Source organism: Saccopteryx bilineata, chromosome 2, assembly GCF_036850765.1.
Source record: "Saccopteryx bilineata isolate mSacBil1 chromosome 2, mSacBil1_pri_phased_curated, whole genome shotgun sequence".
Lineage (NCBI taxonomy): Eukaryota > Metazoa > Chordata > Mammalia > Chiroptera > Emballonuridae > Saccopteryx > Saccopteryx bilineata.
In genome coordinates, this window is record NC_089491.1 from 284,233,325 (window position 1) to 284,258,317 (window position 24,993).

General features: G+C 47.9%; 1 protein-coding gene, 1 long non-coding RNA gene and 1 pseudogene across 3 annotated transcripts; 2 read left to right on the forward strand and 1 right to left on the reverse strand.

The window, feature by feature from the left end:
• Positions 1–1,224: 1,224 nt before the first annotated feature.
• Positions 1,225–11,889, reverse strand: SERPINC1 (serpin family C member 1). Its single transcript, XM_066261191.1, has 7 exons — positions 11,732–11,889; positions 9,427–9,796; positions 8,901–9,116; positions 7,768–7,905; positions 5,979–6,369; positions 4,768–4,832; positions 1,225–1,474 (listed from the first exon to the last, which is right to left on the reverse strand). Exons 1-7 carry the CDS (start codon positions 11,770–11,772, stop codon positions 1,298–1,300), a joined length of 1,398 nt encoding a protein of 465 aa, XP_066117288.1. The 5' UTR covers positions 11,773–11,889; the 3' UTR covers positions 1,225–1,297.
• On the forward strand, positions 11,089–23,501 carry LOC136325963 (uncharacterized). 2 transcript variants are annotated; one of them, XR_010729349.1, is made up of 5 exons: positions 11,089–11,251; positions 12,074–12,187; positions 12,716–12,760; positions 18,001–18,144; positions 22,769–23,501. It is a non-coding gene; the product is annotated as an uncharacterized lncRNA (long non-coding RNA). The 2 variants fall into 2 exon arrangements; XR_010729350.1 differs by lacking the exon at positions 18,001–18,144.
• On the forward strand, positions 20,517–21,395 carry LOC136324253 (syntenin-1 pseudogene; annotated as a pseudogene).
• Positions 23,502–24,993: the final 1,492 nt, after the last annotated feature.

A 24,993-nucleotide genomic window follows, 5' to 3' on the forward strand; every position in this document is an offset into this window, starting at 1 on the left:
TTTTTATTACACCTTAATTATAAATCCTATGTGTAGAAATAGGGCTGTCTCACCCCGCCCTCTTCTAATCATCATCACTTAAGTGTGAACCACACCTCCCTCCACGCCCCTTTTACTGAAAAAAAATGCACTTTAATTCCTAAGGAGAGTGGCTGTTGCTGGCCCTAAAGCCAGATTACTTCAGGAGGAGAGTGGAGGAGGGAGAACTCTTGCCAGACCCTGTGAAATGAACCAAATTCCTTATGTAAACACACACACAATACCCAGATAAAGCCGCCCCAGCCCTGTAAGGGGAAAAGAAACAACCAAGACTAAAATGTTCAAAATGCCTACTCTGATTTTAGAAGTTTCACTGGGGAAAATAGCCAATTAAATTCTTTTCTAGGCTACCAAACTGTCAGAAACTTCTGGGTTGTTTTGTGGGAGGCTGAGGTTTCTTATTAGAAAGTTAAGTACAAACAAAGACCCATAAGATTAGTCTGATTTGTGTCATCTCTAAGCATCAGACTTGTTCTCGCCCTTCATTTAACAGGTGTCCTCTGTCTCTCCTCCTGTAGATTCTGTCCTGCCCCAGTGAGCAGCCAGTCGTCCTTGATGGGGTTGCATGTCTCCCAGACCCCAGATGCCCTGTTGTGTCCGGGGAAGGGGGAGGGGAGGAGGGGGGGCAGAGACGGGGTTGGGGGAGGGAAAGTCAGAGAAAGTGAAGATGTGGGTTTATATGAACATATTTAAAGCAGCTTAGCAAAAGCTTTCTCGTTGAACAGCTTTAAGAACAATGTGAATGAAATCTTAGCAATTTAGTAATCTGAAAAGTCTATTAATGTATACTTGAAATTCTGTTTGTATAAAAATACATTTTCCTCTTTATTTTAACACTGTGTAAAAGAACATTATGCATGTGAGTGGTTTGAGAATTAAATGGTTTAATACTCAGGTTTTGAGTCTCTGTCTTTTCTTTGTGTCGAGACTACCGTGTTTTAAATTTTTGGATTTTTCTTTTTTAGTGAGGTGGGAAGACAGAGCTAGCAAGCTCCCTGACCTCGCAGGAGGCCTGCCGCCTTTCAGGAGGACGCAGGGACACACCCTTCACTTTCCTGACCCAGGTCTGTTCACTGGTAGAGAACAGACAAAAGCATCAGTTTACCAAATGCCCATCAGCACGTCTATCAGTTTCTCCTTTCTGCGTCTTCATTCCAGGTGGCAACGTCCATTCATACTGTGAGATGGGAGTAATTGTATTTATTTTTACCTCTGTTCACAAACCAAAACAGGAAGAGGTGCAAAGAATCAGGACACGTTAGGTAACGCAAGGGTTGGCCACTCTACCCATGAAGATGATAGTGTTCAGAGCAACTTCCCTTATGAGAACCAGGAAGGGTCTGTTGGCCTTGAAGGTCACCCTGTTGGGGTTCAGCGAGCGGCCTGCAATCACGATGGCCGTACTAGCTGCTGCTTCACTGCCTTCCTCATTCACCTGCGGGTCAGACAGGACACAAACCGCTGCATTAGCTGCTCTGCACTGCCTCAGACACAGGGACATCATCCACAGACTCAGGCACTCCTCCAAGTGCTATCTGTCATCCAGGGGAAGTGCCATCAGGCCAGGTTGGTTCCCTCCAGAATCCTACTGGTCCTCATTCTTCCATGCAGTGAAGAGTGATGTAAGCATCCCCATTCGTCCTAGCCTTGGACTGGACCCTAGACAACCACTGAACCAGAAATCTGGATATAGATGAGGTTGTCACATCTGGCTGGCACCACTGTACATGGCATTACAAGAGGATTATTCTGTATTTGATGTTAAAAGAGATTTTGACTCAAGACCAGAGCTCTACAGGTGAGATAGTTCCACTCTCGGAGCATCGGGCTCCCAGCTGTCACTACCCCGGGCAGCCACTCAGGACCTAGGGCCTGTGAAAAGGGGCAGGTGCTCTGGCTGGAGAGTACTTCTTAGAATAACAGACTGAAACAATGGTATTTGAGTTTGCTGATAAGGAGAGCCACCACCAGACTAGGAGACAGCTTTAGAAAATTGTCCATGGGGACCCAGAATGTCACTAAAACTCTGTCCCTTCAGATCCCTGGACTCAGTGGAGCGGGTTGACTGTGTTCTCTCCCTCCCTCTCACTCTTACTGCCCTCCCACCCCCCCAATGTGGTCTAATTCACCATGATTCTAGGACTAAATTTATGAGCAGACTGGAGCTTTTATAAGACCAGCATCCTTATTCAAATCAGAGTCTGGTTTTCCATGGTTTCCCAGGAGATCTATAGTCAGTTGCGGTCCTGTGTACTGAGAGGATTCCCAAGGTTTTCAAGGGAAACAACTTTGTTCCAAGAGCCATGGAGGAACTTGGCATTCTTGTTTAGTGAGTTCACGTGGGTAAGATGAATCCAGAGCTTTGCTCTCCCTAATAGTAACTCAAAGCCCTCACAGAGGTATGAGCTGACAACTTCTATTTGGGATCCTTAAAAGAGGATTTTCAGCCCTGGCCGGTAGTTCAGTTCATTAGAACATCATCCAAATATATCAAGATTGTAGGTTCAATCCCCGGTCAGGGCACATACAAGAAGCAACCAATTAATACACAACTAAATGAAAGAGAAACTGATGTTTCTCTTTCTCTCTCTCAATTTGTTTTTAAAAAAGATTTTCGGCCCTGGCCGGTTGGCTCAGCGGTAGAGCGTCAGCCTGGCGTGCAGGAGTCCCGGGTTCGATTCCCAGCCAGGGCACACAGGAGAAGCACCCATCTGCTTCTCCACCCCTCCCCCTCTCCTTCCTCTCTGTCTCTCTCTTCCCCTCCCGCAGCCAAGGCTCCACTGGAGCAAAGTTTGCCCGGGCACTGAGGATGGCTCTGTGGCTTCTGCCTCAGGCGCTAGAATGGCTCTGATTGCGGCAGAGCGACGCCCTAAGATGGGCAGAGCATCGCCCCCTGGTGGGCATGCCAGGTGGATCCCATTCAGGCACATGCGGGAGTCTGTCTGCCTCCCCGTTTCCAGCTTTGGAAAAATAAAAAAAATAAAAAAAATAAAAAGATTTTCGGTCGTATAGTAGTTAAAACCCCAAGGACTCATCTTCCCTTGCAGTCTTTCTGAGTATACTTTCCACCATAATCTACGTGGACAAGGGTGACAGTAGTGTCATTTTTACTTCCGAAACTGCTCATTCAGCACTCCTGTGAGAGCCTTGTTCTAGTCTCTGTCTCTAAGCTGCATCCCTCTACTTTTGCTCTTGTCCTACAGGTCTGACTTCCCTTGTCCTATGGGGTGAAGGTCCACATTGAGGAATTTGGCACCTAGCTCATAACTTTTCTGTTCCCCCTAACACCTGCTATCATTGGACTTAGACAATTAAATAACCTCGAAGGAGACCCATTCAACACCCAGCCTCCCATTTCTTCCATCTCATCAAACCCAATAAGCATTAGCTTCAACTCGACTTAAGCAAACCAGCCCCATAGCTACACCTCCATAGCTAGCCGTCTCCTGGAAGTGCTCTAGTGCTGGAATTACAGTTACATTACCCTCTCCGACTGCAGTCTTCTGTTTTTTCCAAGCTTTCTATCGCATTTTCTCACTCCTGTTGCAATTCATCTGACTTCCTCCTATCCCTTAATACCCCCCCTTCCTCCTAACTACACATTTCCCCCGAGCTTGGACTCTGCAGCTCTAGTTACCAGCACCCTGCTCTGAAACCTTTCTCTTTGACCACAACCTCCTTTCTTTGTGGTTTCGTCAGCCCTGTGACTATTTCCAGCGTTGGCCCATCTCATTTTCCTCGCAGCCTGGTCTACACAAGTGGTTTCCAAACCTGGCTGTGTATAAAAAAGTCCCTTGAGGAGCTGTGAAAATATATAGATTCTTGGGCCCCATCCTGGACTCGCCAAGAGTCAAGCCCCCAGGAAACGATGCTGGCGGTCCCCAGTTCCGTATTTGTTTGAGAACCAGAGTTCTATAGGCTTTACACAGCTATGGCTCTAGTAAGGGGTCCCATGGGCCCCTTAGCTGGGCAACACTAGGTGAAGCAATTAATACCGAGCTGTTTTCTTCACTGTGGAAGTCCTCAGACTTCACCATGCAGTGTGCATCAATCTTGTTAATGTCCCCAGAAAAGGGACATTAACATGATTTAACCACCTAACTTTCTGTTTCCTCCAGTGCGGTCTGGAGCCCTGGTTCTCTGGAACAGTTAGAACACAATCCACACCCACCAGTTCCCCCTCCTCCCTTTCCACTTGCTCCTCAGCCATAGAATTAGGCTTATGCCTCCTACTATCCTGTCCAGACTCCTCAGGGAAAAGTAACCCCTGGATCACATTTCAGTCTTATGAGATGCTTTCTGTTTCCCTAAAACTTCTCCCTGGGCCCCCAGGAGCTCACAGTCTTCCAATTGTCCTCTGAATTCCTTCTCAGTGGCCTTTGCTGGCTCCTTTTCCTGTCGCCTTCCCCTTAATGCTTGCCCTGCCTCTGGGGAGGCAGTGGGAGGGAAGGTGGGACAATAAGACCCCCCTATGCCCAGACCTTAGGACGGGACTGCATTGTCGCAGGCCTCCCCAGGGAGGGGCTACGACTGTGTGGTCTGAGGGACACTGCAGACGTGGTTTTCCCACGGTTGTCTCGTGCTGTTCATGCATCTGCTATCTACTCTGTGACAACCAGTGCAACAAGAATCCCAACGTTACAAAATCACATGATATTGATGAATGAATGAATAGCGGCACGGAAATAAAAAAGCCACAGGAGAGAGAGCAGAGGGAGGCATACTCACCTCCAGAAATGCCTTATGGAACGCATCCGAGACATAGAGGTCGTCCCGGCCTGCAGCAACGATACCTAGAAGAAAGACAGGAGAAGGCTCTGTGATGTGGGAGAGGGTTGGCTTCGACCCGCAGAAAGGAGTTCAGTTTGAGTTAAGCGGTCCTTTGGGGCTTTATGAAAAATAAAAAGCCATCCCAGCCCCTCACCTAATGATACCCTCAAAATAAATGCATAGGAACAGCAATAAAGTATGCTGGGCTACATCAGCCCGACTCCTGCACACTTAATCTCATGCTTCAGCCCTTGGGCAGGGGAGGGAGGAGGGGACTCTGCTCTTAAAGAAAAATGTACTCCATCTGGTAGGAATCTTTCTTTCCAGTCTGGCAACATTTTTAAGAGAGTTGTTGGTTTTCAGACCTAGTTAAAAGCCGATTAAAGGTAAATCCAGTAACCTAATATTGGAAGCTGAAACATTTGGCTGTGTCTGTCCAAGTGACTTTAAAGAAAACACAGGAGCCCTTTGGAATATCAGGTGAAGGACTAGTAAATGTCAGCTATGCCTATTTTATGGGACCCAGCTGTCTCCATCTCTTAATCATATCTGTTTCTTTGAAGAAGAGCAATAGTGAGTCAGAGTCCCATATACGCCCCAACCAGAATGCATCCAGCAACCCCATCTGGAGCCAATGCTCGAGTATCAAACTATTTTTAGTGCCTGAAGCTGATGCACTTGGATCAACTGAGCTATCCTCAGTGCCATGGGCCACACTCAAACCAATCAAGCCACTGGCTGTGGGAGGGGAAGAAGGAGAGAAGGGGGAGGGAGAGAGAAGCTGATGGTTGCTTCTCCTGTGTGCCCTGACTGGGAATCAAACCCAGGACATCCATTCACTGGGCCAACGCTCTATCCACTGAGCCAGCAGCCAGGGCTTCTGATGCCTTTCAAATTCTTCTCTACTGGAATCATCTCCTCTATCAGTGGCTGGCTCACAGGGTTCCTGTGCCAGCTGGGCCCAGGGAGATGCAAGATCTAACTCCTCCTTTTCCAGAAGAGAAAACTGAGGCCTGAGAGGGAGAGGGAGTTCCCCGAGGTGGCAGCAGAACTGGGATAGGAACCCCAGTGTCCTGACCCGTTGTTCTTTCCTACTCTCTCCCCCCCTCTTCCACCTTTGACCAGACCACCCTGGGGCAGAGAAAGGAAGAGAATTCTTCCTCAACTACCCGGGAGCTTGGACTTCTCTGGGCTGAACAGGTCCACCAGGCCCATGTCCTGCAGCTGCTCCTTCACACTGAAGCTGTCCTCGATGCGGAAGCGGGGCATGTGGACCACTAGCATGGTCTCCGTCAGCCCATCCAGCCACTCCTGCAGCAGCTCCGGGGTCAGCTCCTGCTCCACCTTGGCCAGGCTCTTCTCGGGCTTGGGCAGGATAAGCACCATGGTGATGTCATCGCCCTTGAAGGGCAGTTCGAGCACCTGGGTGCCCTCCGCCACGCGCCGATAGCGGAACTTGCCCTCCTGGTACATCATGGATGCAGAGCACGACTCCTCATTGGCCTTGTAGAAGGAATCTGTCCTTGTGTTCTCAGGGCTGAATTTTGACTTCCACAGGCCCTGGAAGAAGACGTCAAGTGGGGGAATCAAAGCAAGAACGCCAGGAACATCCATCGAAGGGCATGGATATGGGCATACCTGCATTATTTTATCAAGTTATCTGTACATACAGTCGTTAGGAAAACCGACTTGAGGGGTCTGCGTGGAAAGACAAGTAACGACTGTGTCAGTGATGGGATCACGAGTGTTCTCCTTCTGTGAACTGTCCTGTATTTCCCAGACTTTTAGCAGGGACTGTGTTTGCTTTTATAATGAGAATGATAAATATTAAAACCAGGAGTACCCTATTGGCCTCTTTTCAATTTTTCTTTTTTTTTCTTTTTTTTAAGTGAGAGAAACAGAGATAGGCAGACAGGAAGGGAGAGAGGTGAGAAGCATCAACTCATAGTTGCAGCACCTTAGTTGTTCATTGATTGCTTTCTCATATGTGCTTAGACCAGGGGCTCCAGTTGAGCAGGAGACCCCTTGCTCAAGTCAGCAACCTTGGGCTCAAGCCAGCAACCATGGGGTCATGTCTATGATCCTACACTCAAGCTGGCAACCTCAGGGTTTTGAACCTGGGTCTTCAGCATCCCAGGTCAATGCTTTATCCACTGTGCCACCACTGATCAGGCCACAACTCTCTTCTTGAGATTAAATAGAATAGCCTTTCACTTTCTGTCTCCGACCAGCCTCTTTCTTCAAGGCCATCCTCCAAAATGCTGGCTCTGCCCGGATGAATGCGGGCCACACACAGGTAATAACCCCAGGAGTTGTCAGGAGCCCTGCCAGGCAGACAGTGAGTCCTGGCCAAGTTCCTATTCCAGGACACTCCTTTGAAATTTATGAGTCGTAATGACCATTCCTTGTATTTTCTGCCTCGTTGATTTAGGAACAATCATTACCACCATTTTATAGACACTAAAATAGAAGCAGAAAAAGGTTCACGCAGTCAGAAATGGAAGATTCTGGATTTAAACAGAGTAGCCGGTCTGAGTGGCCCAAGTTCTCATTTGTGATGTTAGGAGGATCAGGAGGGTTAATAAATGGCAGAGTGTTCCATAAACAGTCAAAGGCAATACACGCTGGAAACACAACCTACTCTGCTCTTGGAGAGATGGAAACCCCAGCAACAGAGTGGTTGGCCACAGCAGTGACGGCTAAATCCTGGGACCCTGTGGGGGAGGGGATGCATGTGGAGCAGGACCCAGGATGGGCATGTGCCATGATTCCACCTGCTTCAATGGGCGACCCACCTGAATGTGTCAGTGATATGCTTATTCCAAATACCCACACTCTCGTCCTCCTTCCTAAATGTAGTCAACTTGGAACAGTCTTTAGAACTCTTAATTCTCTGAGAAATACAAGGCTGTCTGCATGATCAGATCACAGGGCCTCTGCAAAGTCTGAGGTTAATACCTTAAAGTAAATGGTGTTGACCAGCACCAGGACAGTGAGCTCATCGATAGCATCCGAGGGAATGACGTCAGTGATACGCCCTTCGGTCTTGTTGGATATCCACTGGTTGATGGTCGCTCTGGATGACTCTGCGTTTTCCTAAGGAGAACAGGAAACAAACCGACCCACCTGTGCTAGTCAATCATCTTTGCCGTCTTCCTGTGCAGCACTTTATTTTACCTGGCACGCCTCTGTCCTTTCCCACCATGTGGTTAAGGCATCACTCTAACCCAGATTGGGAAACCTCACATACCTAGTATAGTGCATAAATTCACATGAGTTCAGGTTTCTAAATCGTGTTCTGTGGGAGGCTGATGAGGGAGGGGGGAGGGATGTTCATATCGTCAAAAAAGTCTAAGAGGCCCTGGCTGGTTGGCTCAGCAGTAGAGCATCGGCCCGGTGTATGAAAGTCCCGGGTTTGATTCCCAGTCAGGGTACACAGAAGAAGTGCCCATCTGCTTCTCCACCCTTCCCCCTATCCTTTCTCTCTGTCTCTCTCTTCCCCTTCCGCAGCCAAGGCTCCATTGGAGCAAACTTGACCGGGCGCTGAGGACAGCTCCATGGCCTCTGCCTCAGGCGCTGGAATGGCTCCAGTTACAACGGAGCAACACCCCAGATGGGCAGAGCATCGCCCCCTGGTGGGCATGCCAGGTGGATCCCGGTCAGGCGCATACGGGACTCTGTCTGACTGCCTCCCCTCTTCTAACTTCGGGAAAATAAAAAAAATTAAAAAGTCTGAGAAATGCTGCTTGAATTAAACTCAGGAGCTGCAGGAATCTCCAAGAGGAGACTATAGCATGCATCCTGTGCCCATTTCACTTGACCATGGTGAGTTGAACACACTGAATTAAATGAGGGATCCCGTAGCACTGGTGCCTCTAGAACAGCCTTTGGTGTCTATGTGAACTTGGCAGAGGCAATGAAGAATTTATTGTTCCTACAACTTTTTCAGAGCCTCCATGACAATCCATAGACACCACTGACTTCTCAGGTTTTGAGCAAGAGTAAGTATTCCAGGGGTTCTGAGTGATAATGCCCCCTCCATCTGCCTTTAAGCAGCATGGCCGGGTTCAGCGATGATGTGTGTCACCCACCTTGAAGTCCAGGGGCTGGAGTTTGGCGCCATACACCACCTCACTGATGTCCTGGTAGGTCTCGTTGAAAGTAAGGGACTTGTCTCCAAAAAGGCGGTTGGCTGATACCAACTCGGAGGATTTGTTGGCTTTTCGATAGAGTCGGCAGTTGAGTTTGGCAAAGAAAAAGTGGATCTGGTCGGATGTTTTCTCAGATATGGTATCAAATTTAAAAACCTGTAGAAGCCAAAAGAAAAGGGTGGTGGGTCTGGCGGGGCCACCAGGCCCATGGGACCGGGGGGGGGGGGCAAGCTGTCATGCGCGACCAGGAGCCACCCTTGTTGTGAGCTCCTTTAAGTGCAGCGCACGTGCTCACTCATGCTTTCTAAGCAAGTACATGAGTGGACGAAGACTTCACCCACATATTCTTTGGGCAAGAAGGATGAAGAGAATAAACCACAGGGAGACTGGGATAGCACCTGAAGCCCCCAAGGGGCTCTGGGCTCAGACAGAGTTGGAAGCCAGGCAGAAGGGGAGCACGTTGTACCTCCATCAGCTGCTTGAGGGTGTTGTCGCAGGCACCCAGCTTGGTCATAGCAAAAGCTGTGGAGATGCTTAGAGGTGATAGGAAAATGTTGTCATTGTCATTCTTGGCATCGGCCAGGTGCTGATAGAAGGCCGTGGCAAAGCGGGAATTGGCCTTAGACAGTTCCCATACCCGCCGGTTGGCGGCCTCGGGGACCTTCTGGTCTGAGCCCTCCTCTTCAGGCGCCTTCTTCTCTGGGGACCGGTAAATGCACATGGGGTTCACAGGAATGTCGCGAGGTTTGGCTGTGCAGATGTCCTCTACGGGGCTCCAGCGACAGGTCACACAGCCCCAGAGGCCGATGAGCAGCAAGGAGAGCAGACACAGCCTCCTACAGGGGGATGGAGAGCGGAGTGAGGCTAGGCTAGGAGACCCCTCTCCCATCGCCCATCACAGACTTGCCCCAGTGAAGTACAGGATGCCAACCCACCCGTGTGGCCTCGGACTTTGGGAAGACGTGGGCCTGGGGCAAGTCCGGTCCTGGACTCCTAGCGAGTAGATAGTTCATGTGGAAATTGGAATCAACTATTGAAGCAACTGAAGGCTGCTAGAAGGACGGTGTGCCCGAGGCCCCGTGCCGGGAAACAGAAAGAATGCAGAGCTTCTAGCCGGTGAGACGGGCGTGCACGCGTGAAACATAGGCAGGGAGCTTAGTGCCCAGTGGAGAGTGAGGGCAGCGGCTGGAGCCATGGGCAGAGCCACCCAGGGAAGACCCTGGGAACGAACGGAATTGAACCTGGATGATAAAGGAATGGAAGGGTTTTCATGATACAAAGAAGTTGCAGTAACACGAGAAGGGGAAGAAGGAATGAGTAGGCACGGGCACTACTGTGTGTGGAGCCTCCCACCCTGGCGGCTCCGGCCCTTGTACTGAGCTCCCGACCGACCAACCTTTCGCTGGTCAGACAGTCCCTCCTGGATGTCCTGCAGATTCCTTAGCGAACTACGACCGAGCTGAACTTGAGGTCTCCCCGCATGCCTGCTCCCCCTTCTGTGTTCTCCAGCTCAGCAGATGGGACTCTCCTGCACCCTGTGGTCTCATCCAGAAACCCGGGAGTCCCCCAATGCCTCCCTCTCTTCCTCCTCCTTTAATCAGACCTAGATTCGATGAATTTCTTTCCTCCCTTTCTCATGGCCTTAGTGCAGGCCTCATCATTTTCTGTTGCTGGGAAATCTCAAGAGCTCCCAACAGGGGTTTGGTCAAGGTAAATGAAAGTCATCTCATCTTTTAAAAATTGAGATTGCAAGATTAGCAAATTAGAATTGGGACAACCCAATTAAGCAACCTAAGAGATGTCTTGTGTTTTGTAGGTGAGACAGAGAGGGGCGGGGCTTCCTCTGGCTGCCCTGGGCAGGGGTCTAGAAAAGGGAGTCTGTAATGTGGGGACTGAGTCTTCTCAAGAAAGAATCTTCCCCTGGCAGAAATGACAGGCACACGGGGCAGCAAGGACGTGCTGAGGTCGGCAAGGCAGGTATGGGGCCGGCCGGAAGCTGGGGGCTGCTCAGGGCCACGTGCTCGTGGGGAGAGCCAGGCCAACCCCACAGCCCCTGAAGGACAGAGGCCCAGAGTGGGAGAGAAGGGAGGCGTTGAGGGAGACTGGGGGGGGGGGAAGCAGAGACAGTTGCCATCACCGTTCCCATCTTGTTGGACCTGTTTCCCACTTTGTCCCTCAGCTGCCTTTGGAAATACAAATGGAAGCTGAGGGGCCTTGAGCTCTCCTTTCACCACAGGAAAATCAAGATGGTCGCGCCCCAGCCTCCAGCCTGGCTCCGTACAGCAGCCCAGGTAGGGGAGGGACTGTGTGTGGAGGGGGTGCTCCCTGTGAGGACAGAGAATGGGGCTGCAGGCCTTCTGGCCAAGGTCACTGAGATCTCGGACGGGACAGCCACGCAGGACGAGGAGCAGAAAGGGAATCAGGAGGTCCTCACGGACTAAGCCTGCACCATCTCAGAGGGATGGCAGGCCTGGAATTCCCCCAGAGGGTCTCCTGGACAGCTGTGAAGGCTGGACCCGGGTTGGCGCCTTCACACGAGGGAAGGAGGACAATCCTTTGTTTCCTAAGGGCTGAAAACCCAAGGTGTAGCTGGGGAAAGGCCTGACCTGGGGGTGAGGGGGCCTGCAATGAGGTCCCACAAACAAGCTGTCTTTGAGTGGAACCACCAGAGAGGGCCTGGTCCTTTCAGAGCTGTGGAGGTCATCCCTGTGGGTCCTGCAGAGGTCAGAAAGCCCAACGAGGACAAGCAGGGGGAACCTCACCCCTCTTACCTTTCTGCGGCAGCTGCAGTTCCTATCCCACTGGGCAGCATGGTTGCTAATCTCCCACAGGGCCTGGCAGGTGGAGAAAGTGTGATCCGAGACAATCCCTCTGAAAACTGGCTCTTTCCTCTACGTCTGAGGTTCCAGAGGCTAGGGTGGGGGAGGGGCCGGCGAGGAGAGGAGGGCTGAGGTCAAAGGCTGATGACCAGCCCTCAGGGTTAAGCAAAGTGTGGGGCCCCCTGTGTTGTTTAATTAGCAGAGAAGTTTTAAAGTTCAGCCAGGTCCAGGGAAAGCAAGGCCCACCTTACTCATCCCTATGCCCTTACTCTCTTCTTCGTCCTTACAAAACAGGACAAAGAACACATTCACAAACTCAAACCTGTCAGAAAATGCCTGGCTGAGGACAGCTTTGCAGGATTTCCCCACTCCCTTGGTGGACCGAACCAGGAAGCAGAAAGAAAATAGGTGACTATAACCAGCCATGTCCGATGTCCAGAAATGCTGGCCTCCTGCTTGCTCGGGGCAACGCCCTCTCTTCCACAGGTTTCTTAAGGGAAGAAGAGAGAAAGGGAGAGAGAGCCCATAGTATTTCATCAGAGTGGGAGAAGAGGCATATTCTGAACACAGTGCTACCTTCAGGCTCCTAAATGACACACCTGAGACCCAGCCCCGGACACATGGTAGTTACACCTGTGGTCCACAGACAAAGCTTGCCCACTGAGCCCTGACGTGACAGGAGGGGGGCCAGCACAGGGGCCTCGGGGTGTACACCAAGGACGCTGCTAGGGTGGCTGAGCTGGTTGGGAATTCCTGAACCCAATTCTACTGGGGCATCAGGTAAAACCATGCAACTGCTGAAATGCTTTAAAAGCAAACAAACCAAATTATGGTCTGTGTGTATTGTTATTTTTACTTGTTTTAGTTATTGGGGAGATTAAATAAATTCAAACCCATGAAGATAATGGGCCTGTTAATATTTTTCTCTTCTTAAAGAGCCCAGGACAGTGTTACCAGGATTGCTGGGACAGGATTCCTGAGGTAAGCATGCGCCTTCTGTATGACTGAGACATTGGTACAGGCATAGGGATTCTAGAGCGTTCTCTAACCATTAGGCAGGAACTCTCTGGACTGAAGCTGTATCTAAGTTTGTGGCTGATTCAGACCCTGGACACCTCGAGGTCACCTGTGTGCCTTGTGAACAGTTACTGAAACTGTCCTAAAGGGCCCGGTGTGCCCAGAAGCTCCTTGTCATTCCAGCTTAAAGACAACTGAAAAACCTCCTGTTCAACCTCTTATGTCTGATAAACACAAGAGTGCTACCTGTGCCAGCGAGCAGAGTCCCAGGGGCTGGGGACTCCAGTCAGGGAAGACTAGCAGTAATCACAGAAAGAATCAATACAGCGCTGGCCAGGGCATCTCAATACACTATGGTTGTGGGTTCAATCCCCGGTCAGGGCACATACAAGAATCAGGCAATGATGCATAGATAAATGGATGGAACAGAAAATCAATGTTTCTCTCTCTATTCCTTTCTCTCTCTCTAAAATAAATAAATTTTAAAAAAGAATCATTGTATAGAAAACAAATATATAACATGTCAGTCAGCTATTCATAAAGGCCATGGAGAAAAATACAACAGGGCCAGGGGACAGAAAGGGACAGGGCAGGTGTGGAGGTTACCATTCAGAAAGGATGGTAGCAAAGGCCCCCTCCCAATGGGAGTGTAGAATGCCGTATTAGCCCTTTGAGCTATAAATCCCACCTCAGGAACTGCCTCCTAAAGAGCTATCTGCATGGGTATAAATGAAATCACAGATTGTAGCCAGATTTGTAGCCAGCAAATAGGAGATTAGTCGGATAAACCGACGTACCTCGCACACTGGAAAACTGTGCCACTGTCCCAAGGACGAGGGTACCCTCTGCATGCTGGGAGGTCTCTAGGCAAATGGAGTGGGGAAAGCAAGCCGCTGAGCAGTGTGCACAGGACATTACCTTCCGCACCACCAGGGGGGAACGGTGGAGGTGAGGTGTGGGCCTACAGGGTGGAGTAAGGCGTTATGAACCTTCTTCTTCCTCTTCTAGTTCTGTACGTGTTGATTCATCACCTGTTCCAAAAGGTCTTGACTCTGTGACCAAAAAGGGTATCATGTTGTATTTTCAGAGGCTTGGGGGGTGGGGAGTTCTGGTGCAGCACTTAGAGAAACTGGAAGCATCTTGGCCCCCAGGTGGTGACAAAGGAGAAAGACTGAGAAGCCCGGTGCAGTATCTGCAGGTGGAACAGAGGGGTTTCAGCATGCTGAGCCTGGCACAAAATTCCTAACAGCTGTATATCCCATCTGTAACTTAACTATGCCTTTACATTAGAATAAGTCAAATTCTTTAAATCTTTGAATATTATAATAATAATAATAGACACCATTTTAAACAACCTACTATACATATATGTTTTTTGGGTTTGTTTTTTGTTTTTTGTTTTTTAACAGAGAGAGAGAGAGTCAGAGAGAGGGATAGACAGGGACAGACAGACAGGAAGAGAGAGATGAGAAGCATCAATCATTAGTTTTTTGTTGCAACACCTTAGTTGTTCATTGATTTACATATATGTTGATATAGAAAAGAACCCAGTTATCACAGAATTCTATAAAATAATACATTAAAATGTGGGTTTTATTATTGAATAAAGTACTCTTCTTTTGTTTATTAGTTTGTTTTAATTTATTGATTAAAATCAATAGAGACAGACAGGAACATCAATCTGCTCCTGTATGTGCCCTGACTGGGGATAGAACTGGCAACCTCTGTGATTTGGGATGGTGCTCTAACCAACCACACTATCCAACCAGGGCAAGTACCGTATTTCCCCGTGTATAAGACATACCTTAGTTTTGGGGCCCGAAATTTGAAAAAAAGACAAGTGTGAAAAAGCGGGAAATGCAAGTAAAAAAATCTACAACGAGTTCAAAAACAAGTGTGAAAAAGTGGGAAATACAAGTAAAAAATTCTTCAACTACTGTATAAGACACACTCAGTTTTTAGACCCCAAATTTTCAAAAAAGGTCACGTCTTATACATGGGGAAACATGGTCTTTTTTATTAAATTTTGAAATACTGGTTGGTAAGATCAAAGAGGACAGAATAGGACTGAACTCTAAAGAAAAATCACCATATGTTTACAGATATATCAAAAATATTTAAGTCCAAGGCCTATATGCATTCTTTAAAAAAATTTTTTATTGATTTTTAGAGAGAAGAATGGAGAGAGAGAAACACTAATTTGTTGTTCCACTTATTTATCTCTGGTTGATTCTTTTATATGCCCTGATGGGAGATCAAAACCATAACCTTGGCGTATCAGGACAACGCTCTAGCCGACTGAGCTATCTGGCCAGGGCCCTATATGCACTGTTACTTCTCTTTTTATTTTATTTTATTTATTTATTTATTTATTTATTTATTTATTTATTTATTTATATTTTTTGTATTTTTCTGAAGTTGGAAACGGGGAGGCAGTCAGACAGACTCCTGCATGCGCCCAACTGGGATCCACCCGCCACGCCCACCAGGGGGCGATGCTCTGCCCATCTGGGGCATCGCTCTGTTGCAACCAGAGCCATTCTAGCGCCTGAGGCAGAGGCCACAGAGCCATCCTCAGTGCCCGGGCCAACTTTGCTCCAATGGAGCCTCAGCTGTGGGAGGGGAAGAGAAAGACAGAGAAGAAGGAGAGGGGGAGTGGTGAAGAAGGAGATAGGCTGTGCCCTGGCCGGGAATCGAACCCGGGACTCCTGCATGCCAGGCCGATGCTCTACCACTGAGCCAACTGGCCAAGGCTGCACTATTACTTCTCTTAATTGATGTGTAAGCATAGATAAAACCATGAGACAGCCAGCCTTGTGGAAATGAATGGTGTGTCTGGGACTCCTAATGCCCCACATTACAGGGAAAGTCACAGGACACCTGGAGTGAGCCCTGGCTTTGCCATGGAAGCATTAGCTGTCAATCTTGGTTGTGTAGCACACCTCTCTCAAGGTCAGACTTTTTTTTTTTTTTTCATTTTTCCAAAGCTGGAAACGGGGAGGCAGTCAGACAGACTCCCACATGCGCCCGACCGGGATCCACCAGGCATGCCCACCAAGGGGCGATGCTCTGCCCCTCTGGGGCGTGGCTCTGTTGCATCCAGAGCCATTCTAGCGCCTGAGGCAGAGGCCACAGAGCCATCCTCAGCGCCCGGGCCATCTTTGCTCCAATGGAGCCTTGGCTGCGGGAGGGGAAGAAAGAGACAGAGAGGAAGGAGAGGGGGAGGGGTGGAGAAGCAGATGGGTGCTTCTCCTGTGTGCCCTGGCCGGAAATTGAACCCGGGACTCCCGCATGCCAGGCCGACGCTCTACCGCTGAGCCAACCGGCTAGGGTAGACTTTTAAAATCTCTAGGTGGGGACAGAGTAATGATCTCTTAGGGATTTTTTAAGGATGAAAGATCACCCATTGGTCTATTGTTACAGAGTTAATACAGTTATACTTCCTCCTGGGAACACAGCTAAATTCTATCTGTAGCCTCCCCTACCATTAGGTAGGGCCATGGTATGAAGTTCTGGGCAAGGGGACGTTGTGGCAAGCAATGTGTGCGACTCCTAAAATGACCCCACAGTCTTCCAAGCTCTGTCTCCCATCAGCCTAGATGACTTCAGGACTTTGAAGAACATGAAGTATTTATTCATCATCAAACTTGTCTGCTAAATGACTGTCCTCCCAGAAGACCCTCATTAGACAACAAGTGAACATAGATATGGTCATGGCTGTGGTTGTTGAGAAGTCAGCTGACACTGTCAACTGCTACAGAAATATTGTTGTGGTGACTTTCTTTTTCTATGATTAACCAGTAGCTCCTGAGTGAATGTTAAAGGGAAATCTACTGTCTGACAACCGAAGTGCCATTTAATCTGATTTGATTACTTAATTTAATATTTAAGAAACACTTTTGTGCCAAGGACTGTTCTAGGTTCTGGGGATAGAATGGTAAATTCAACATAGTCCCTGCCCTATGTAGCAAATATTCTAGTGAGTGAAACACACACACACACACTATTTTTTTTAAAAAACCACTTATCATATGTATATCAGGATTCATGCTAAGTGCTTTACAGGCATTGGCTTCTATAACTGTGTCCTTGGGAAGACACTATTATGCCCAGATAACAAGACGAGAAAATTGCTGGTCACAAGGCTTAAGAACTTGCCCCAGCTTACAAAGCTGAGCTTCGCACCCCTGTCTACCTGTCTCACAGGCCCTATGCTCCTCTGTGATAGCTGTGAAGAACGCGTCCAGGTGAAAACTCACTGTCCAACTATCTTCCTGGGGCTGGTTTATGACAAGTCACCATCTGGAGCTCCTCTGCATAGTCTCTACCAACTCTAACCATGATTCACTCAAAATCCAGGGCCCAGAAAGCAACCCTAGGACTTCCACCTTTTTCTTTGGTGTTACCCGCATCTTATTAGAAAACATTTGTCTCTGACGCACATTCCAAATGTGGCTTTCAGTTGGTCTTTTGGGGTCCTTCACACCAGTCTTGTCCTGTTGTCACTGCACAGCTTCCCTTGCCTTTTACGGGCTAGATTTTAATGACCTGAATCCCTTTCCTCTTGGTTCATCTTATCTGTTTGGATGGAAAGAAAAAAGGACTTGTCTGCAGAGCAGACGGCCCTGGGTCTGTCTGTCTGTCTCCACACACAGACACAGTGTCATCAGCGTTCTATCAAGTGCTGTAATAATTGTGTATATTTAAATAGGTGAAAGCACATTCAAATCAAATTATTTATGGAAATGTCTAACCACTTCTGGAATGGCAGCAGCCATCAGAACTTTTATCAGGTAAATACCAGTTTCCGAAGAGGTGCCAGACTGCTGTGTGGCACAGTTTTTCTCTATCCTGAGTGGAAAAAAGGTTGAAAGGAGCTCACCAGGCCTCTGCTTTGCTGCACTTGGGTCTGTTTGAGGAGCCCAGGAGAGGAATGAATGTAGCATTCAATCACCCTGACCCTTTTTTATAACACTTCCTTTGAGGTCAGTAATAAAATGAAAAAGCCCTCTGTCCTCGCCCTGCCTCGGGTCTCGGCGGTACGTCCCAGGAGCAGGTCATTGAGCTGGTCCTCGCCACAGTTTCATATCCGGACTGTTCTATGCTTTTCTTTGGATTCAAGAGTGAGACAGTGGCGGGGAACAAACAGCAGAGTGGGCTCCCGCCGTGGTTACTGAGTAACTCAAAGCTGAACTCTTCCACAGAAATTTGGCAAAACATCTGGCACAAAAACCAGGTCTGTCTCCAGCTCTCCCGGGTTTCCAGTAAACCAAGCAGTGATGACATTGTAGCTAACGTGACACATAGTTTATCAAACTGGATCCTGCACTATCCTCGGCAGCCTTCAGGTGAGATGCTCTAAGCATCCCATTGCAGTTTGTCCAAGTTCTTGCAACTGTTAGGAAGCTCGGTTTTGGTCTCAGGGAAACCAAATAAAAACACATGTTTATTAAGCATGTCCAGAGCCAGAGCCACTGGGTCTTGAATGTACCAGGTACTTGATAAATATTTGCGTTTGAAGAAACCTCGGTTCAGAGTAGTTTTGCTGACTTGCTAACAGGAAAATACTTTAAATTTTCCTGTTAGCAAGTGGAAAGTTGTCAAGTAAAGTGCTCACTTATTCAGTGGAATTGACGCCTGGTGTGAACAGAAACACTCGAGACAGATGTGGGGCAGGGGGGTCAAAGCTCATGGCTTCCACATCAGTGCAGAGCTGTGGGTGGTGAAGGAGAAACAGAGACAAGAGAAGGATGGAGTGGGAGGAAGTGCCCTGGAGAGATAGCTAGGTTGCCCAGAAGCCACAGGGAGAAACTCAAAGCTAAGGTGCAGGATGTGTGTTCTGATAAGCACAGGTCAGTGGTCAGTGGTCCCAACCCCCGGTCTGTGGGTCATTTGGTACTGGTCCACAGAGAAAGAATAAATAACTTATATTATTTCCGTTTTATTTATATTTAAGTCTGAACAATGTTTTATTTTTTAAAAAAAAACCAGATTCCCTCTGTTACATCCGTCTAAGACTCACTCTTAACGCTTGTCTTGGTCACGTGATACATTTATCCGTCCCACCCTAAAGGCCGGTCCGTGAAAATATTTTCTGACATTAAACCGGGCCATGGGCCTGACCAGGCGGTGGCGCAGTGGATAGATCATCAGACTGGGATGTGGAAGACCCAGGTTCGAGACCCCGAGGTTGCCAGTTTGAGCGTGGGCTCATCTGGCTTGAGCAAAAAGCTCGCCAGCTTGGATCCAAGGTCGCTGGCTCGAGCAAGGGGTTATTCAGTCTGCTGAAGGCTCACGGTCAAGGCACATATGAGAAAGCAATCAATGAACAACTAAGGTGTCGCAATGCGCAACGAAAAACTAATGATTGATGCTTCTCATCTCTCCATTCCTGTCTGTCTGTCCCTGTCTATCCCTCACTCTAACTCTCTCTCTCTGTCTCTGTAAAATAAATAAATAAAATAAAATAAAAAAACAAAAAAAACGGTCCATGGCCCAAAAAAGGTTGGGGACCACTGAGCTACATGATTGGTGCCTGTTTCCCGCCTCTGCCGCTGGTGCTCTGGCCAACCTGACCAAGTCCCTTTGCAGGCTGAGAAAGAGTCGAGGTCTGGGACTGGCAGCGGGCTGGCAGCTTCTATCCCATCACAGTACCCCTGGTTGGTTCCAGGCCCTTCTCCAGCAGCCCGCACTGAGCACCAGCAGACACTGCCTGGGCCCAGGCTGCTGCAACCTGAAACAGAAACAAGCTTCTGGAATCACATCTTGGATGGTTACAGAAGTTCAGCTACCCAGGGAATGGTGCTGGAGGCAAACCCTGGAACTGCTCATAGTTACAGAAATGGGCAAACATGGGCAGAGGGGCCGGGCCACACCCCAGGTGCAGAGGGGGCTGAGCCACACCCCAGGTGCAGAGGGGCTGGGCCACGCCCCAGGGGCAGAAGTGCACCTGGTTCCCAGCCTGCTGTCAGGAGAACTGGAGGCCCGGTCAGTTGGAGGGTGACCAGGGCAAGCTGAGACTGAGGAAAACCAGAGGGCACCATTCCTGTCACAACACTCTTACATTTTGGGACTTGAGGGGATAAGGAGGCAATGATAAACTGAGACGGCTATAGGTTTTTCTCGAAACTGCAAAGGTCATTTTTCCTCGTTAACCTGATGATACGGGAGCAGAGCTTGTTCGAGGGAACTTGGGGAAGCAGCTGACGTTGCGGGCACCGTTTGGCTGTTTGGCAATGCCCACCACGCTTGTGCCATCGTTTTCAGGTGTGCCTCAGTTAAACAGAACTCCCTCTCCCTGCTTCCTCCCCACTGCCCTGGAGCAGGCCCTCACTATTTCTGCAACAGATCCCGATTCACCTCAAATCGAGAATCACATCACGCTCTGTCTTGAAATATTTACTGGATTTTTGGTTTTTTAAAAAATATTTATTATTATTATTATTTTTTATTTACTGGTTTTTAAAGGATAAACCCCAGACAACTCAATGTACACAAAGCGTTTCAAGGCCTGGCCTTGACCTACCTTGCCCAGCTCCTATCACAAGGCCACATTCTTTCAGGACGAGTGCGCACTCCCAGGCTGGAGTCTCCACGCCCCACCTCGTCCCTCCTCAAACCCTTCCAGACCTTCTAGGACCTTCTAGGACCTGCTCTTAAATACCTTCCTGACAGTGACCAGAGGTGCAGTGGTGGTGAGCAGGTATCTTTGGCCTAAAAAAAATCCTGCAAAGATGCGCCTCTTGAAGACCCGAAGGTAGACAAAGTAAGTCAGGCTCCAAGTGCCTTTTTGGCAAACCTGCCAACTCAGCAATTTTGTCTGAGAGGTCTGCTCTCATTTCTCAAGATGGAAATCTCTCAGTGCTCCTAAATCGTATCTGGAGCTCTCTCAGTATATGAGCCCGAGTTCACATGAAGAACAAATACATGCAAATATAACTGTGGTCCCTGGAATACCAACTCAGGAGCAGTTGGTAGCAAGACCGTCCAGTATGAACTATATGGAGGCTCCTGTAACCGGTAATGATGTTGGAATTCATAGAGCAGAAATTAGCAAGGGATTCGTGAAGTTCAAAAATTGGGCTCAGGCTTCCATCAGCAGGTAATGGTGTTTTCATTCCACTTGGCCAAGCAAATTCTTCAGCCCTGCTGGTTGGCCTGAAAGCTGGGGAAGCACTCCAGATCACTGGGGGCAACTGCAGGCTGCAGCTCTGATAAGCACACAAGGCTTTATCAGATAGGCTTTTCAAGAAGTTGCTATGACTGTTCGCGACAGGCCCTTTGAACGCCCAATTCCTAAGCATAAGGATAGTATTGGACAGGCTGGCTTGGTCTTTTAAAATGGAAAAATAACACCCGTAGTAAAAGACAGTTCTGCAGTCAGACACCATCTTCTCACAAAACCTAACACCTGTGAAATGAATGAGCATAATGTCATTGGATTGAAGGGCTCTCAAATTGCAGACAGCTTGTCCACATCTGGGACTGTGACTACTATTACAGTCATGCCTGCTTTTGTCTTTGAACATATATATCATTCAATGGACGGCACCACGCACTAGGAAAAGCCTGATGGGCCACACCACTGCTGAGGCTTAAAAGGCACGACACAACGGAAACTGGGCTGGACTTCTCCGGTTGACTCCCTTGGCAACTTAACTTGATATTATGCACATGGAGCCAGAGAGCAGATGCTGCATGAAGTCTGTTCTGTCTGACATTATGGCTGCAAAACCGTTTGATCCAATACCTTGTTCGGACTTCAAGACAGTGGTGGCCTTATCTGGTTTGACAGATGTGGAACTTTGAAAAGATTTACTGACTATCATAGAACCATGTCTCGACTAGAAACCCGAAGCTTTTGCAAGCCATTCGGGTTAGAATGGCTGATATAGGCTTAGCTTTGTGCTAGAACCAGTCACCTTTGTCCTAGAAACAAGTAGTGCTGTTTGTATTACTTTAGTTCTATGGTATACTGTATTTGCAATTTTACTGTTACCATAGTGCATTTAGAATGATTGCTTTGTTTTCCTGTATGTGGAGTGTATCTGTAAAATACCCATTAGTAACACTGGTTTCACTCCAGTAAACATTATACAGTGTATGTAGGTTGCAAGAGATTGTTTTCATTCTCATTAAATTTTAACGACCTTCACGGAATATGCTTGAACTGTCACCTGAACTATGGGCAGCATCTAGAAGAAAACCCAATATAACTACTGCTGTCTTTCTAGAAGCCCACACTGTGGTTCTGTATTAAACGGAAATGAATATTTGCCCAGACATTTAATGGTACCTGCCGAACGACAGTACCGCGACTTAGCTGCATGTGAGACTTTCTAGGCATTGTGCAATGGAAACTTCTTCTTTTTTTTTTTTTTTAAACTTTTTTTTTTATTCATTTTAGAGTGGAGAGGGAGAGAGAGAGAGAGGGAGAGAGAGAGAGAGAGAGAGAGAGAGAGAGAGAGAGAGAGGAGAGACAGAGAGAAGTGGGGGAGGAGCTGGAAGCATCAACTCCCATATGTGCCTTGACCAGGCAAGCCCAGGGTTTCGAACCGGCGACCTCAGCATTTCCAGGTCGACACTTTATCCACTGCGCCACCACAGGTCAGGCGGAAACTTCTTCTAAAAGTGACTGGCAGCATTTTGAGAGATGAATCACTGTATATTTAATATAAAAATTCTTACACAAAGTAGTAGAAACTTTTAACTTCCTTTTTTTACTTGTAGATTAAGTGGGATAATACCTCATTTTGACATTTTCCTCTTAACATTATGTAATCTAGCTACTTTGAGATGTCTTAACAATATTGTCCTGATCATTTGTTCTATTTCTGGACTCCTCTCTGCAAACAAAATGACATTGACACTTTATCCTGATTTTCCCCCTTCTTTTTGGTTTACACCTATTCCAATTAAAGATGTATAAATACGTTTTTTCAAAAAGCCTTCCTGAACCGCCTTGTTGCCCAGTCCTACAGGTTCCTGTAAGCCATCTCAGGGCAGTGCGAGTGAGGCCACGCATCCCATTCATCTCACAGAGCGTTGGGGTCTGCTAAGCAGAAAGCGGATCCTTCTGCTAAAGGTGCCTCTTACACGGAACCTGACTGCTCCAGCGTGCGGCCTTCAGACCAACAGGACCGCTGTAACCCGGGGCACGTCAGGTCACCTCTGGCCGCTCCACACCTGCTGGAATGCTGACTGCCCCCGACTACGTGCACACTGATCCTGAGCAGTAGTGACAGAGAAGGGATCCGATAAACATGGATAGAGCCACCAACTTGACCCCTCTACCCCCTGTTCAAAGCCCTCCCAGGGTTCCCTTTACTCTCAGCAAATTCCAACACCTGAGCATGGATCCTGGGCCTAGGACCTGGCCTGCCTCACCTCAAGGCCCTCTCCTCTCCCTGTGCCCTAGCCTCAGTGACCTTGCAGTTTCCATAACACGAGTTCCTTCCTCCTTCGCAGCGTCCACACATCCTGTTTCCTCCGACCAGGAGTCTGTCTCCATCGTCCCCCCACCCCCACTCCGTTCTGCAAGCCTTATCTTCCACACAGCTTCCTCAGGACCCCTGCTGCCCAGCCAGGCAGAGCTGTCTGTCTCCTTGCCTTCTCTTCCGAGAACTGTGGTTGAATAATTCTTTGGTAATTAGTGGGTGGTAGATGACTGTTGTCTATTTTCAAACTGTATCCATGTCAAGTTCAGTAAGGGGAGTCTAAGCTCTCTGAGGGTAGAAGTTATTCTTTCTTTCTTCTGGACAGGGCTGTACATTCAGGGAGTATTCAATAAATTACTTTGGTAAACAGTGTGGTGGGTGTCGAGTTCCCAGTAGGGCTGGCCAAAATTAGCTAAATGAGCCACCATACAGGAAAGCAGAGGGGTTTACTGGTTACTATGATTGAAGTGCATGTGTGCGCGTGCGCGCGCACACACACACGTTAACCGATGTGAGCCGCAGTCTAAGGGGTCTGAAAGTACCCCACTGTTGTGGGCAGGGGAGGCCTAAGTAAGTGGTAAAGACAGTAGGACTGGTGTGGAATTCCCACTCTAGATGTAATAATATGTAAGGACTGTGAAACACTTACCATCCTTCATTCCTTCTGAACTTTTTTTGCTCTGGCCCCTCCCCTTGAGGTCAGATAGGATACTTATGGCCACCTAATTGCTAACTGTGGATGGGAATAAATTACCTTCATTGGTAATTTTGTTATTTTTTAACAGAAAGGTATTTAGTAGTTTTAAAGGAAAACTCTAACCATTGTCAGGCATTTTTAACAAAAATATGGACAGTTTCTTATGTAATCATGTTGCTATTATCGCACCAAACAAAAATGTCATTCCATGATGTCATCTAATACCCAATACTCAATGAAATCAAACTTCCCCAATTCTATCAAAAATGCCTCTGTACATTTGGTTTGTTGGAATTAGAATCCTAACAAAGTCTACGTGTTGTATTTAATTTCTGCATCTTAAGTTTCTTTGAGTCTGGAGTAGTTCCCTTCCCTCCCTCTTTCTTCATGCCCTTTTTCTTATATTTAAAGTGATACTCTAAGAAAAAATAAAATCTATATTTAACCTCTAGGAAGAACTAGTGGGTGCAGACTGTAGGACAATTAGGAGAAGTCAGTAAGAACGGCGATAACCACTACTACCAGGACAGTACCCAGAGCAGGTCCACGTTGCTTCACCACAAGAGGGTCCTGACTCTCAGAGAAGCCAGGACTCTGGACGCTGGCCATGAAGTCTCATGGAACACCGACACTAGGGTCTCAGAACATGACCTATTCCTCACATGCAATCCTGCATAACAAATGAAGGAGTCTGGACTGTCCTGTATTTAAGGTGGGACTAACTCCTGGGATCTCTCTGCAAAACTGGCTACCACAAGTATGCGTTTGCTTGTGCACATTATCTACTTTGCTATTTTTCACCTAAAAAGAAAACAGGTGTAAGAAATTAATCTCATGGTTAGAATAAGATGGCACAGACTCATTTACAAAAAAGACCACACAGTTTCTCCTCATTAATTTATCATTTAATATAAATGCTGACAGAAAGCAGATAAAGACCTTGTAGACACTTTCATATATTTACAAACCAAAAGGTGAATCACCTCCTTCTACTTGTTAAAATACTCCTTTTATCTGCAACTCATGGGAGCCCTAAACACTAATTAGGAGCAACATGAGGCTGA

What these genes read in the sequence shown, in the direction of transcription:
- SERPINC1 (XM_066261191.1), bottom strand. Translation starts at nt 11,772, where the DNA reads ATGCTGCCCAGTGGGATAGGAACTGCAGCTGCCGCAGAAAG. An exon ending in CCCTCAAGCAGCTGATGGAG is followed by an intron (nt 9,117 to 9,426) that starts GTACAACGTGCT and finishes TGGCTTCTACAG; the next exon opens with GTTTTTAAATTTGATACCAT. An exon ending in TCCATAAGGCATTTCTGGAG is followed by an intron (nt 1,475 to 4,767) that starts GTGAGTATGCCT and finishes TCTGACCCGCAG; the next exon opens with GTGAATGAGGAAGGCAGTGA.